General features: G+C 34.0%; 2 protein-coding genes across 2 annotated transcripts; one reads left to right on the forward strand and one right to left on the reverse strand.

Moving 5' to 3' along the window:
* Nucleotides 1–1,853: 1,853 nt before the first annotated feature.
* LOC143546372 (NAC domain-containing protein 54-like) lies at nucleotides 1,854–10,091 on the reverse strand. The gene is made up of 6 exons (XM_077038054.1): nucleotides 9,837–10,091; nucleotides 8,926–9,203; nucleotides 8,506–8,838; nucleotides 7,529–7,951; nucleotides 3,124–3,199; nucleotides 1,854–2,446 (listed from the first exon to the last, which is right to left on the reverse strand). The coding sequence occupies exons 1-6, from the start codon at nucleotides 9,991–9,993 to the stop codon at nucleotides 1,854–1,856; spliced, it is 1,860 nt and encodes a 619-aa protein (XP_076894169.1). The 5' UTR covers nucleotides 9,994–10,091.
* A 1,162-nt stretch (nucleotides 10,092–11,253) lies between these two features.
* Nucleotides 11,254–12,502, forward strand: LOC143546383 (uncharacterized). The gene is made up of 3 exons (XM_077038064.1): nucleotides 11,254–11,505; nucleotides 11,619–12,077; nucleotides 12,164–12,502. Exons 1-3 carry the CDS (start codon nucleotides 11,254–11,256, stop codon nucleotides 12,500–12,502), a joined length of 1,050 nt encoding a protein of 349 aa, XP_076894179.1.
* Nucleotides 12,503–12,826: the final 324 nt, after the last annotated feature.

The raw sequence follows: 12,826 nt of genomic DNA on the forward strand, positions 1-12,826 counted from the left end.
GGGCGCTAAAGTGGGGTTTTAAAGCCCCAAACACTAGGGGCGCTAAGAAAAAAAAGGGGGATGGGGGGGGGGGGGCTCACGAAGACCGGCGATATGGGGGGTTTTGATGGGTCATGCATTTATTTTTCTCTCCATCTCACACACACACAGATATATATATATATATATATATATATATATAATATATATATATAATACGGCAGTAAAGGGGTTTTAAACCGGGTTACGACCTGCTTTTCAGCTAGGGCCTATTATATCATGGAAATGAAGACAATAAATATGTTGGGTGTTTCAGGTTTAGCTCAGGTAAACTATATGAGATATCAGTGTTAAATTACAACATATGAAATCATTTGATAAACAGTTTGGTCAGCTGACTTTTATTTACACCCGTTTTGCAACAACAGAAGCGGAACCACCAACCAAGAAAACAAGGTAGTAGAAAGGGTCATGATGGCAATAGTCAAGTACAGAAAATGTAAGCACCATGCAGTAGGAATTGATCAATTTTTTGTGTAACTAGACACTGTTGCTTTTGTATATCACTAACTCTAACTTACAATAGCTACTGGATATATCTTCTGTAATTAGGTGGCATATTCAAAACACAAACTGCATTTTATTTAGGAAGCAACAAACATATTTTGTATTAGGAATGCTACGAAAGGCAAACATGTCCTTGATAGAACAATTATACATTTACTTTTGTTAACCGTCATCTAAACATCGTCGCATCGCGACGGGTCACTCTACTAGTTACTGTATATTGTGGGTTACCACCTTAAAAGAAAAGGATGCACACAAGAACGTGACACAAAGGTCTAGGTTATGAAAATAGACAAGGTGGCACGACTCCTGAGACGCAATGATGCACACGATATCGTCCGTTATAGGGTGTGTTTATATTAGCTTTTCAAAGTTGCTTATCATATAAGTAAATAATCATGTTTGGGTATCATAAGAGCACTTCTAGGTTTTGTTTTTTGTTGTGCGTTAAAAAGATGCTTTCTAGAATCAAGAAATCCAGTCTTTTTGTTTTGTTTTTGGAATACCAAATTACAAATATACCTACAATTCTATTATCTTTAAAACTAGTAAATATATAAGATTGTCCTTCTTGTCATTTTACCCACTTTTTGGTTTTTCAACAACAAAAACTAATCCAAACACTTTTATTAAAAACTACTTTTTAAAAAAGCCATAAGTAAATAGCACTTTTGCCAAAAACACTTTTTAAAGTTAAATAAGCTTCGCCAAATACCTTATGTATAATCAAGACCATCAACACCAAAGTATCCTCCTGCTACTCTGCTAGATTTTTACCTTGTTGGTTAATTATAATCATCTTTTGCATAAACTTCTTATTAAATTCATAATTTTTTTTTTGGTTTACAATGCTTTTTTAACTATCTCAATTGAGTCTGTTGTTGATCCGTCGCTATGGTAACTGCCATCAAACTGTATCTACAATGTCACTGGTACTCATGTCAGATCTTTCTATAAATTCTGCTATCAACTGTTCTATAACTACATTACCTAGCCTGCACCATGTTTTCCGATGTAGTATCACCGACAAGAGACACCTTCACATGTTTTTTGAGAATATGTATGTCGCTATTAAAGCGCTCGATCTATTAGTCTTAGTCGATGTATGCTACATTTCCCGTTACATGAACAACTGATTTATGTTATTGTCGTATGAATTAGGGTAAAATCATCAATCGCTTGTATAATAGATTAGTAGTACAGTTACACTACAAATTGTAGCTTTGGGTGCTGCAATTTTTCGCATATAGTCATTTTTAGTTAGAAATAATTTGAATACATAAATGATTCAAGTCAAACAAATCAAATCAAGAAAAGTTTGGCAAAGAATTATGATGCGCCCAAAAAGTAGAAAATGCTAAAGCTAAGGTCACATATGGCCATATCACCTTTTTGATAACCAAATTTGAAACGCTCCATTTTCCTTTAGCATTGTTCTTCTCAATATTTTTGTCGTCACCATCACGGTAAACGCCACAATTACCATCATCTGGTATTGATTTAATTCCAAGATAGATGCAACATATTAGCAATAGGGAAACCAGGTTCACAATGGGGCTTGTGGTCTCCAAAAGCTTTGGACTCATGAATGTTTTGAACTTCTCAAATCCGAGCCTCTTGACAGGTTGTGTTTCATGTGTTATCATTTTTCCAGGGTTTAATTGGACCCTAACTGTTAGTGATGGTACAATTTGGTGAAAGAATGTGTTGGAGACTTGTCTCGTTGATACCAATAACCCATGACTCACTTCAGTTTTTTGGTACATCTCGACAGTGGGAGTGTTCGAAAAATCATCCAAATCACCTTCGACATCTAGGAAACCATTGGTAAGGCTGTTCGTATCTTCATTGAGGAATTTGAAGTGGTCTTCTGTATTGTTGTGGCTGTTTTCTCCTGAAACTGTTTGTGCTATGGTGTTAGAAATATTTATATGGCCTTTGAACACTTAACTTTGTGTTTTGAACGACAAATGTTTAGTATTTAATTTAAGTGAACTTTACGTCTCGGTCTTTAAGGTATGTAATTTATATTATTTAATATAATATGGCCGGAATTGTATGAAAATAATCGTGTTTAAATGATTTATGAGTCAACTATTTGTAATATTCAATACCCTCTTCTCAAAACTCTTTGGTTTAACATCATTATAATATAACCACAAGGCTAGGAGACTAATCCATCACACTAGAAGAAAAAACAAATCTATCACACTGACATAACGAAACTCTTTATGATAAAATTCGTTCCTTAAAATAATAATAATAATAATAATAATAATTATTATTATAATAATAATTCATGTATCATTATCATCACACATTTAAAAGATTGCAACTTCTTCATGTAAGTATTTTGATTAATTTAGGGCTTGTAGGCTTGTTAGAGAATTAATAAGGTGATCAGTAGAAGAAACTATTCTACACTTGTCTGTTTTTTTAGTATTTCATTAAATTTATGGATTATAAGTGGAATCATAACTAATTTATAAATTTGGCGTCCCATTCATATATTTTCTTGTTTCTAGTATGATAACTAAAAGTGTAAAGCTTCATTAACTAAGGCTTAACAAGTTGTACCTTGAACCTCATGTTTTTTACTTCCAAAACATGATATCTTTTCCATCGGAACACTCTTGTGATCATCAAAAAAGGCCTGTAGACATGAACAAATATAGTTAAGGACAGACTTTAAAATAGAGTTATTGTATATATCTTTAATTTATATCTTGCGTTTATTTACTCACTTAATTTATTAAACATTAAACCATAAAAACATTGTCATCTACAAAATATACTAAGAAAATTCAATGGAACATCTAAAATGAGACAAATCACTACAAGAAATTCTGTCTGATATGACGAACCATATAGCGACGACAATTGTCGTGGCTATAGATTATCTATAGCGACGATTTGTTGTGGCCATAGGGAGTGACAAATTTTTTTACGATGTACCCTATAACGACGACTAGTCGTCGCTATAAGGTTGAGCGGGAGAGCCAAAATTGCTCGCGCCAAACGAAAACCCTATAGCGACTATAGGTATTTTTAATCTTGTTTTCCTTTTTTTTTTATTTAGAAAATTAATCCTACCATCCTATTAACACGCTTTGTCGTTGCAATAGGTTAATACTTGAATTTCATTTTTTTATCTGACTTTTAAAGGAAGCAAATTAACAACCCTTTCTCTTTACTCAAACCCTTCTCACACACACACAGACACTACCGCCTGCCTCCTCCAGTGCCGCCTGGCTCCACCACTGCCTCCGCCGTCTGCCACCGTAGCCAACTCCTCTACTAGGTAAAGTTCCTGGTTTGAGTCATTGTCCTCAAATTAGTGATATTTTTAGCTTAAATTAAGTTTTAATTAGTGATAATTAGGTTTCTTGTAGGTGATTTATGAAGAACTTCGAACGATCTGGAATGTTGGAATTTGTAAATGCTCTATTTTGGATATGTTTGGTAGGAAGGAGCTTTTAGGAGCTTCAAGCTTTTAAGAAAAAACTCATATTCAATTAAAAGTTTTGTTTGGTTCAAAGAGCTTAAAGCTTTTAGGCTAGGAGAAAAAGCTTAAAGCTTCTACCAGGGGTATGTTTGGCAAAACTAGCTGGTAGCTGTAGCTGGAAGCTGGTGGCTGGAAGCTGTAGCTGGTAGCTGTTAGCTGTAGCTCTTTAGATATATTTAGATGTTTGGCAGAGTAGCTGGAGCTTTTAATAAAACGTATAAAATTACTAAAATGGGCATAACTAAAATCAATAATAGTAAATGTATTTATTTTGGAAGGTTATTTAAGCAAATTATCATACTAAAAGCTTGTAGCTCTTTCTAAACGCTACTAGTAGAAGCTTTAAGCTTTAAGGTTTTTCTCCTGACCTAAAAGTTTCAAGCTCCTTGAACTAAACAGAGCTTTTAATTGAGTTTGAGCTTTTTCTTAAATGCTTGAAGCTTGTAGCTCCTAAAAGCTTCATGCCAAACATACCCTTTGTGTTTGAGTGAGAATGGGGGCTAGGGTGGGGTTGGGATGATAAAGAATAGGGTATTGGTTTGCTTTTATTTTCCTTTTTCTTGAACTGCTATTGTTTTAACTGAATAATTTTGTTATTTTTACGTTTTTAAAAAATTTGCTTGACTCGTTTTGAACCAAAGTTTTAACTGAAGCTTGTAGCTCCTAAAAGCTTCATGCCAAACATACCCTTTGTGTTTGAGTGAGAATGGGGGCTAGGGTGGGGTTGGGATGATAAAGAATAGGGTATTGGTTTGCTTTTATTTTCCTTTTTCTTGAACTGCTATTGTTTTAACTGAATAATTTTGTTATTTTTACGTTTTTAAAAAATTTGCTTGACTCGTTTTGAACCAAAGTTTGAAGAAAATTTGCTTTAAGATGTGTTGTACCCAGTATAGACGCTTACTCGCCCTCATCTCAAACGGTCCGAGTTCATGCCCCTGTTCTAAGAAGAGCCCAAAACTGATGCAGACATGCATTTGTTGTGTAGCTGCAGAATGTTCCCGACGTGTTTAACATCGCCGGTCAAAATCGTCGCCACTTTGTTCCGCGCACCCTTCACCGACCACCGTATTCTACAACGATTCGAAATTTGTACACACATCCGGATAGTATGTAGCAGCAGTTATATATCATCCGTAACTCAGAAGCGGAGGTTTTAATCAAAAGGTAATCTTCATAAATTGAATCTGATTATACATTAATTGAAAGTAAATTGTGAAAAATACATGTAGTTATACTATTTTAAGAGTGTCCATAAGGTGTTCGCTTATAATTTACTTCAACATGATTATGAGCAGCTATTATCTTACCAGACTAAAAGTTTGGCATTAGGCTTAGTTGTGAGCAAAAAAAGGCTTCACTTTGAAGGACCTGCTTAAAGCCCACTTTAGCAAACATTTCATCACAATGCAAAAGTTTGCAGAGATGTTCTTTCCTTTTGTGTTAGTTACTTCTTATTAATTACTTCCCTTATGTCATTTCCTTTTTGTGTTTTTCGTTTGATATAATCTATGTTGCCATTTTTTTACAGTATGCTTCAGTTGCATTCGGTGTTGCAATGGATCCGACTGTTCTCTTATTTACAGTAGAGTACTTTGGATAAATTTAAACTGTTTCGTCGTGCGTTTAATTGTCATGTGTGTTTAGGTTAGTTCAGTTTAATCACTGTAACATCTATGCTCATCTAATATTAGAATCTTTACTCTTTCGGACGGGTTTCGTCATCCCTCAGCTTGATTTCTGTAACATCTATGCTCAGTTAGAGTGTGAAAATTGTTATGTTTTTTTCCAGTTATATATCTAGGAGTAATTAAACTATTTTCATGTAATATTATCCACACTTCTATATGAGGTCCCTGCTTCTTTTGTCTAGACATTTTGTTGAAACTTGATTATAGTTTAATGTCTTTATTTTAGGTCAGTTATTCCAATAAAATGATTTATTATGAGTAGTATGTCATCTGCAATTACACCAGGTTACTCATAAAGAATAAAAGGAAACGAAAAGTTGTCACTGGTTTTACATTTTATTTGAAGATTAAAGGAAGTGAAGATAGTGTTGACCACAGATTAAAAGGAAGAATCTCAAATTGATGACTTTAAAAGAAGTGATTGTGATTATTAAATAGTTTTATATAAAGTCAATAAATTTTGTTGGTTAATGTTTCATTCTTTACTTAATTTTAATGTTTGTTTTATCACACTATATTTTGATGCAGGTAGAAAATAGGACCTATGCTAATGTTGCGCACTTGGTCCTCATTTTGGTTAGGATTCTTCCATTTCAAATTGGTTGGTTTGCTTATAACTATTTGATTTGCATTTGGATTTTGTTGATGACATGTCATATGGCAGGTCATTTTGTTCTGGTAATGGGTGAAGGGATAGCACAACTAAATGGTCGCGCAGTGTGCTTAATTGACACTAGAGATGAACACATGGTAATGTTTAACAACAATAAAACAGATTAGTGACTAAATTTTGTTGCTCGGTGTTGGTTCTAATTATTTATTAATAAATGAATCAGGTACCTTTAATGATCTGGATCATCATCAAGCTGGAAACAAATGGAGTGGAACCACCACAACGCTTGGGCTCCTTTACTAGTTAGTTATAAACAATTTGATAGTTTGTGGCATAACATTTATTTAAACAATTTGATAGTTTGAGGATTGTAATTTGATGGTTTAACGTTTGTAATTTGACGGTATATGATTTTATTTGCTAAAAAAATGTGTAATTCTAATAGGTTTGTAACAAATTTTTTATTTTGTAAAAAACCTGGAAAATTAATAAAAAAAAGGATAATACCCTACAGCGACGACTTCTTGTTGCTACATAGAGAATACATCCTATTTTTTAATATAAAGTAAATACCAGTAGCGATGACAAGTCGTTGCAATAGGGAAAAATAACTTTGATTAAATCTTTATTTTTATTACTGAAAATTATTTGTGACGAATAAAATGACGATTAGTCGTCGCAACAGGCAAAAGCTAGATTAGTCGTCGCAACAGGCAAAAGCTATAGCAACGACCCTATAACGACGACTTTAAGACCTATAGCGACATCACTTAGGCAACGACAAGACCTGCGACGACATGTCGTCGCTAAAGGGTATTGCAACGCTAAGTCGTCGCTATAGGATTAGGGGTATAAATTTCGTCATATCAGACATAATTTCTTGTAGTGAATGTCAATGAAGATATTATTATTTTCCAATGTTTAAGTTCTTAATATAAACTTGAACTGCTTCGTTTACCATTCTCTCTATTGAATCTTTTATGCAATAATGTATAATATTGTTAGTTTCTTTAAAAATTTAAATTGAAAACATCAATTATTATACATATTGTCTTAGATATATCGTTTGAAAAATATTTTGGTATATTCAGCCACAGACTTGTTAAATGTTTATTGGATGATCTTGATGTTTTACAAATTGATTAGAGCGATTAATATAGAAAAAGTGCATACCATTTCAAGATCTTTGTTTGACATTCTAACCCATCTCAAATTCTCCACTATCGGATCTGTTTTCATTTGTCCATCGGCATCATCGATCTCAATAGACCTTGTATTTCGATCATCTCCCATGAATCTAAAAGATTCACTACCTTGCATTTGATTCATGTCATTGTTTGGCATAAAGGTAAATTCATTATTAATTTCAGCATAACTCCCACCCCATGCATCCTGATTGATAAAATCTTGAGAATCAATTGAAAGGATTTCATGCAGTATGTCCAGCTGAGAACCTATTGTTGGTCCAGTGCTTGATTGTGGTATGTTCTTTAACTCGACGTAATTTGTCACACCGTCATGAAGAAAATCTTGAGCCTGTAATGGTGGTAGAGATAGCCTATGATGCAGCCTTGCACATTCCATAGCTATATCAACCTGATAAAGAATAGTAATTAACGCATATTTTATTGTTTAGTATGCATGCATGAAGGGAAGATAGATTAAAATTCAGTTAATAATGCTAATGATACCACTATTATACTATGATAAGTTTCATTTTATGGTTCAAGAAATCTGAAATCCCAAGTCCCTAACACAACGTTGTCACAAATTAAATTTGCGAAACATAATAGCATCTATATATAATTATTGTAAAGATATGTCGACGCCAGTAAACTTTAACATATTCTTAATTGTGTAAAAATATTTTGACATTGTGGCATCAAAATAAATATTCCACACATAAAAAAGATAATTATTTAAAGGGCACAATAAGTTGTTTTCTACAGTTATAAGATTGTAGAAAAGTCATGTTAATATACATATATTTTTTTCATAAATACAAAGTTTTGAAATTTTATGTAATGTTTTAAGAAGTATATCGTTGAGAATCTGATAAATGTTCACATAGAGCACAGAGTTAAAAGACATTTTTAAATGTATGAATATGCCTAAGCCGGGTACAATAACTAGATAGTAGATGGTCCTACCTTTGAGGGAGGATAAGGAAGATTGCCACATGTGGAAAAGTGTGGATTGTTGAAGGTGAATGCATCTTCTGATAAGTATTGCATCCATTTGACATCATTCGTATCACTTAGATTATGTGATCCATGGAGCATAGTTGAGGAACTTGAAGCCATTGGTGGTGTTTGATTATTAAAGTTCTTCATGTCTTCACCTCCTATTCCTCCCTCATAATAAGGGTTCATAGATGATGAGTGATCGCTAGTGGTAGTCACATTTTGATCTCCGGTCGCGGTTGTCTTTGGGGGGTTCAAGCTCTTTTTAAACACGCGGCAAAGTGAATAGGCATCCTGCAACTTTTTGGAACAAAAGGATTGAGTATCATGTTAATAAGATTTAAAACTAATTAAATTCATTAGTAAAAGGGCACATGTGAGTGAAACCTGTAAGCCGGATGCGGTTTCGCACTCTCTTCCATCAAGACGATACTCGTGCATGACCCAGTCGGTACGAGAACCATGGGGTGCCCTCCCTCTATAGTAAACTAGGGTTTTCTTCATTCCCATGGCTCTCGATTGCGAGTTCACTTTTCGGTCCTTCCCTGTTGCCTTCCAATACCCACCTTTTGTGGCACGATTTGTTCTTGATCCGTTCGGGTATTTACGATCTCTTGGACTAAAAAAATACCATTCCAGGTCTTTGCTTGGCAATAATGATTTCCCTAACAAAATATGACAACCTCATATCACAAAAGTTTCAAACCAATTTATGAATGTGTGGATTTAAGTTATTAAAATTTGTTTCCTCAAAGTTCAAGGGAAAAAAAGTTTGTTTGTTTATTTATAACATATAGGTTATAAGAAATACACAATTAACAAGGAGAAAAGAAATAATAAAGAAACAAAAGGATGGTGATCATATTTATCATTGAATGAACAAGTTAAATGTGGTCAAGTTCTCCTGTCTTTTCTTTTTGACTTCCATCTTTTGTGATCAATTTTCGAATTTTTGTGTTCTAATAGGAACTTAAAGGAGGCTGGGCCACCCTGCTTATTTACCTTTAAGCCATACGTACTCTTGTTTTCTTATGAACGCAATCTACTAAATATATATACACAAAGATTAGTATCATTGGTTTAATTAATGTTCTAGTATCCATGTTTTTTATTGTTAAATTTTTATAAATATCTTATATATGAATAAACCTAAAGTAAAAGAAAATTCCTAGTAAATTATTTCTTTAATACGTAAAACACTTGATTTATGCCAACTTAATTAGTAGCTTAAAATTAATTACAGATTATAATTCAATTACTAAGTCATGAAGATATATAGAATTAAAAAATAAACATACCTGGTAAATCCCATGGTTCGCACTTATAAAGATCAACCTCGGGAATAACTTCAAGCTCAATTTCATGACCATTAATTTTCCTTTTGAGATAGTATGCAACGAGTTCCTCATCTGTAGGATGAAAACGGAATCCTGGAGGCAATGTAACTGGTGCCATTGATCTCAATGTTTGGTAGTTGGATTTATTTTAGTTATAACCCAAACCAAAAACGGTATGTTATGATATGCGAAAAGCACAGCCTTTAGCGTGGGAAGAAGACTGCATAAGAAGTTAAATATGATTAGCTTTCAAATCATTTTAACAGGACGTCTACACAATGATGATAAGGGTAATACACAACACATACACACACACAACATATATGTGTATATTCATTCATACATGCACTGGTGCGTGTGTGTGTGTGTATATATATATAGAGAGAGAGAGAGAGGGACCTGAGGGAAAGAATTGCAAGGGAGAGGAGAGGAGCTCCAGGGAGAAATGAAAGAGATGAAGGATGGAATGAATGGAGGTATTTGATAAGAGAACAAAAGAGATTATAAGAAAAAGCAACTAGGGTTGGGTGGGGAACACTGCTTTATCTTTTAATAAATTTGTTTTTTCCAATCACCATGATTCTTTCTTTCTTTGTTGATCTTTCTTCTTGCACCCTCTTTTACTCTTCAATATTATATATATATATATATATACTAGTGGGAAACCCGCGTGATGCGACGGCGGCGACAATTTACAACACGGTATATATTTTTTGATAGTTTATCAATCCTCTCGTTGCGATGCACGGGTGTGTTTGGGTGTTTATATTTGGCTTTTATAATGTTTACATATCTAAATAATATGCATAGGAACTCGTATAATCCGAAATGTCCAAACGGTTGAAAGTGATATCAAAATCCTATAAAAGGCAATTTGAGATTGCAAAATCAAAAGAGAAAATTCCCAAAATAGCCCCTTTTACAGAGAGAAGTCCTAAAATAGTTTTTTTTTCTTAAAATCTTTTATAATTTGGACTCTCAAGGCGCATTGGGAATTGATAAAATAAAGTCGAGATTTCAAAAGAAAGTCAGGTAAAAGACGAGGTTTAGGGAAATAATGTCGGTAAAGTCCAAATTATTTGTAATTTTAGAGCAAAAGTTCAAATTTTTGAAAAACTTTTTTACTCAAAAAACCGTCTCTCAAGACTGTATTATTATGTTTCCTACCTTTCACGTTCATATTCTTCAACTATTGGAAAAAGAGATTTTGAAATCTCGTCTTGAGAGACGCATTTCGGATGCATTTGTTCTTAACAGACGAGATTTCTTAGTTTCCTACCTTTCACGTCCAAATTTTATAATTCTTCTCCTTCTTCATGTGTCTGATCTTCAGACTGTATATTTCTTCATTCTTCATATGTCCGATCATCTTCTTAATATGTCCGATCAAATCATCAAATCATCCGATCAATTTATGAATATCCCTCAAAAACGATTTATACCAGATTTGAATATATCTATTTATGATGGTGATCTTGGTGGCAGTGGATGTGTAGATGCTCAACAATCTATTGATTTGAATGATTCTGGATTTGAAGATACTAAACAATCTATTGATTTGAATGATGACCCACCATTACTTCTTGAAGATAGATTGTCTAAATCAAAGGTTGGAAACAGTAGTAAATTTGTTTGTTCAGCTTTGCATCCTTTTTTAAGTAAAGTGTTTATGAACAAAGACGAGTTGCAACTTGAGCTAGGAATTATGGCGCTAAACGAGGGGTTTGAGTTTATAACTTCTAGTCTAATAAACAACGGTTAGACGTGCGATGTTTGTCTGAAGGGTGTGAATGGTTTTTGCGGTCACGAAGCATCAAAGATACTGAAGCATTTACAATAACGTCATTTAATGACGTTCATACATGCTCTAAGACGGAATCGCATCCTCATCATCGCAATGCTAATAAGAAAGTTGTGGCTCATTTCATTAAGGATTTGATTGATGACAACCCTCGTAACCTTAAAGGGAAGGATGTTGTGAACATTATTGGTCAAAGATTCATATCAAAGTTATCATACAAGCAAGGTTGGAAAGGTAAAGTTTATGCCGAGCGTCTTCGTATCGGTTCCTCCGAGGATTCATTTGATAAACTTCCGATTTACTGTCACAATTTAGAAATTGCCAATCCTGGAACTCGGGCTCATATCTTAAGAGATGATTTAAATCGTTTTGAAATGCTATTCATTGCCATTGGTGTTTCTGTAAGTTAAAAAATGCATTTATTAAGCGTTTGTTATAAATTTAATTTTAGGTTTAGTTTAATATGCATATACATTTTTCATTTCAGATAAGAAGTTTTATCAAGTGTTTACGTCTCATGATTATAATCGATGGGGCGCATCTAAAGGGTAGTTTCAAAGGGACGATGTTTTTGGCGGTCGGTATGGATGGTAACAACAAAATTTTTCCCATAGCCTACGGTGTAGGTAAGAGGGAAAGCGGTGAATCATGGACATGGTTTTTGACAAAACTAAGAGAGTGTGTCGGTGATCAGCCAAACCTGGCAATAATTTCCAATCGAGCTAAGTCTATTGAGTTAGCGGTAAAGAACGCGTTTTCGCTTGCGTATCATGGTTTTTGCTGTCAGCATTTGATGGTTAATCTACGATTGAAAGGCAAAGCTTAGCGAAATCTATACTGGGCAACATGTAAAGCCTATACGAGATCTGATTTCAAACGCAGTTTTAATTTACTTTGTTCAAAGCACCCGTCTGCCAGGGTTACACTAACAAAGCTTGGCTTTGGAAAGTGGGCAAGAGCCTACTGTCCCGTTCGTCGTTATAATCTAATGACCTCAAATAGTGCAGAGTCTATAAACGCTTTATCTGTGGATGAAAGAAAATATCCGATTACAAAATTAACGGATTACTTCGTCGAACTACAACGATGGTTTTATGAAAGGCGAGAAGATGCAGGTAAATTTTATGTTATTGAGATTGGTTATTTGGTT

Source organism: Bidens hawaiensis, unplaced genomic scaffold (assembly GCF_021521415.1).
Source record: "Bidens hawaiensis isolate Kalapana, Puna unplaced genomic scaffold, B.hawaiensis_p1.1 tig00014335_1, whole genome shotgun sequence".
In the NCBI taxonomy this organism is placed as follows: domain Eukaryota; kingdom Viridiplantae; phylum Streptophyta; class Magnoliopsida; order Asterales; family Asteraceae; genus Bidens; species Bidens hawaiensis.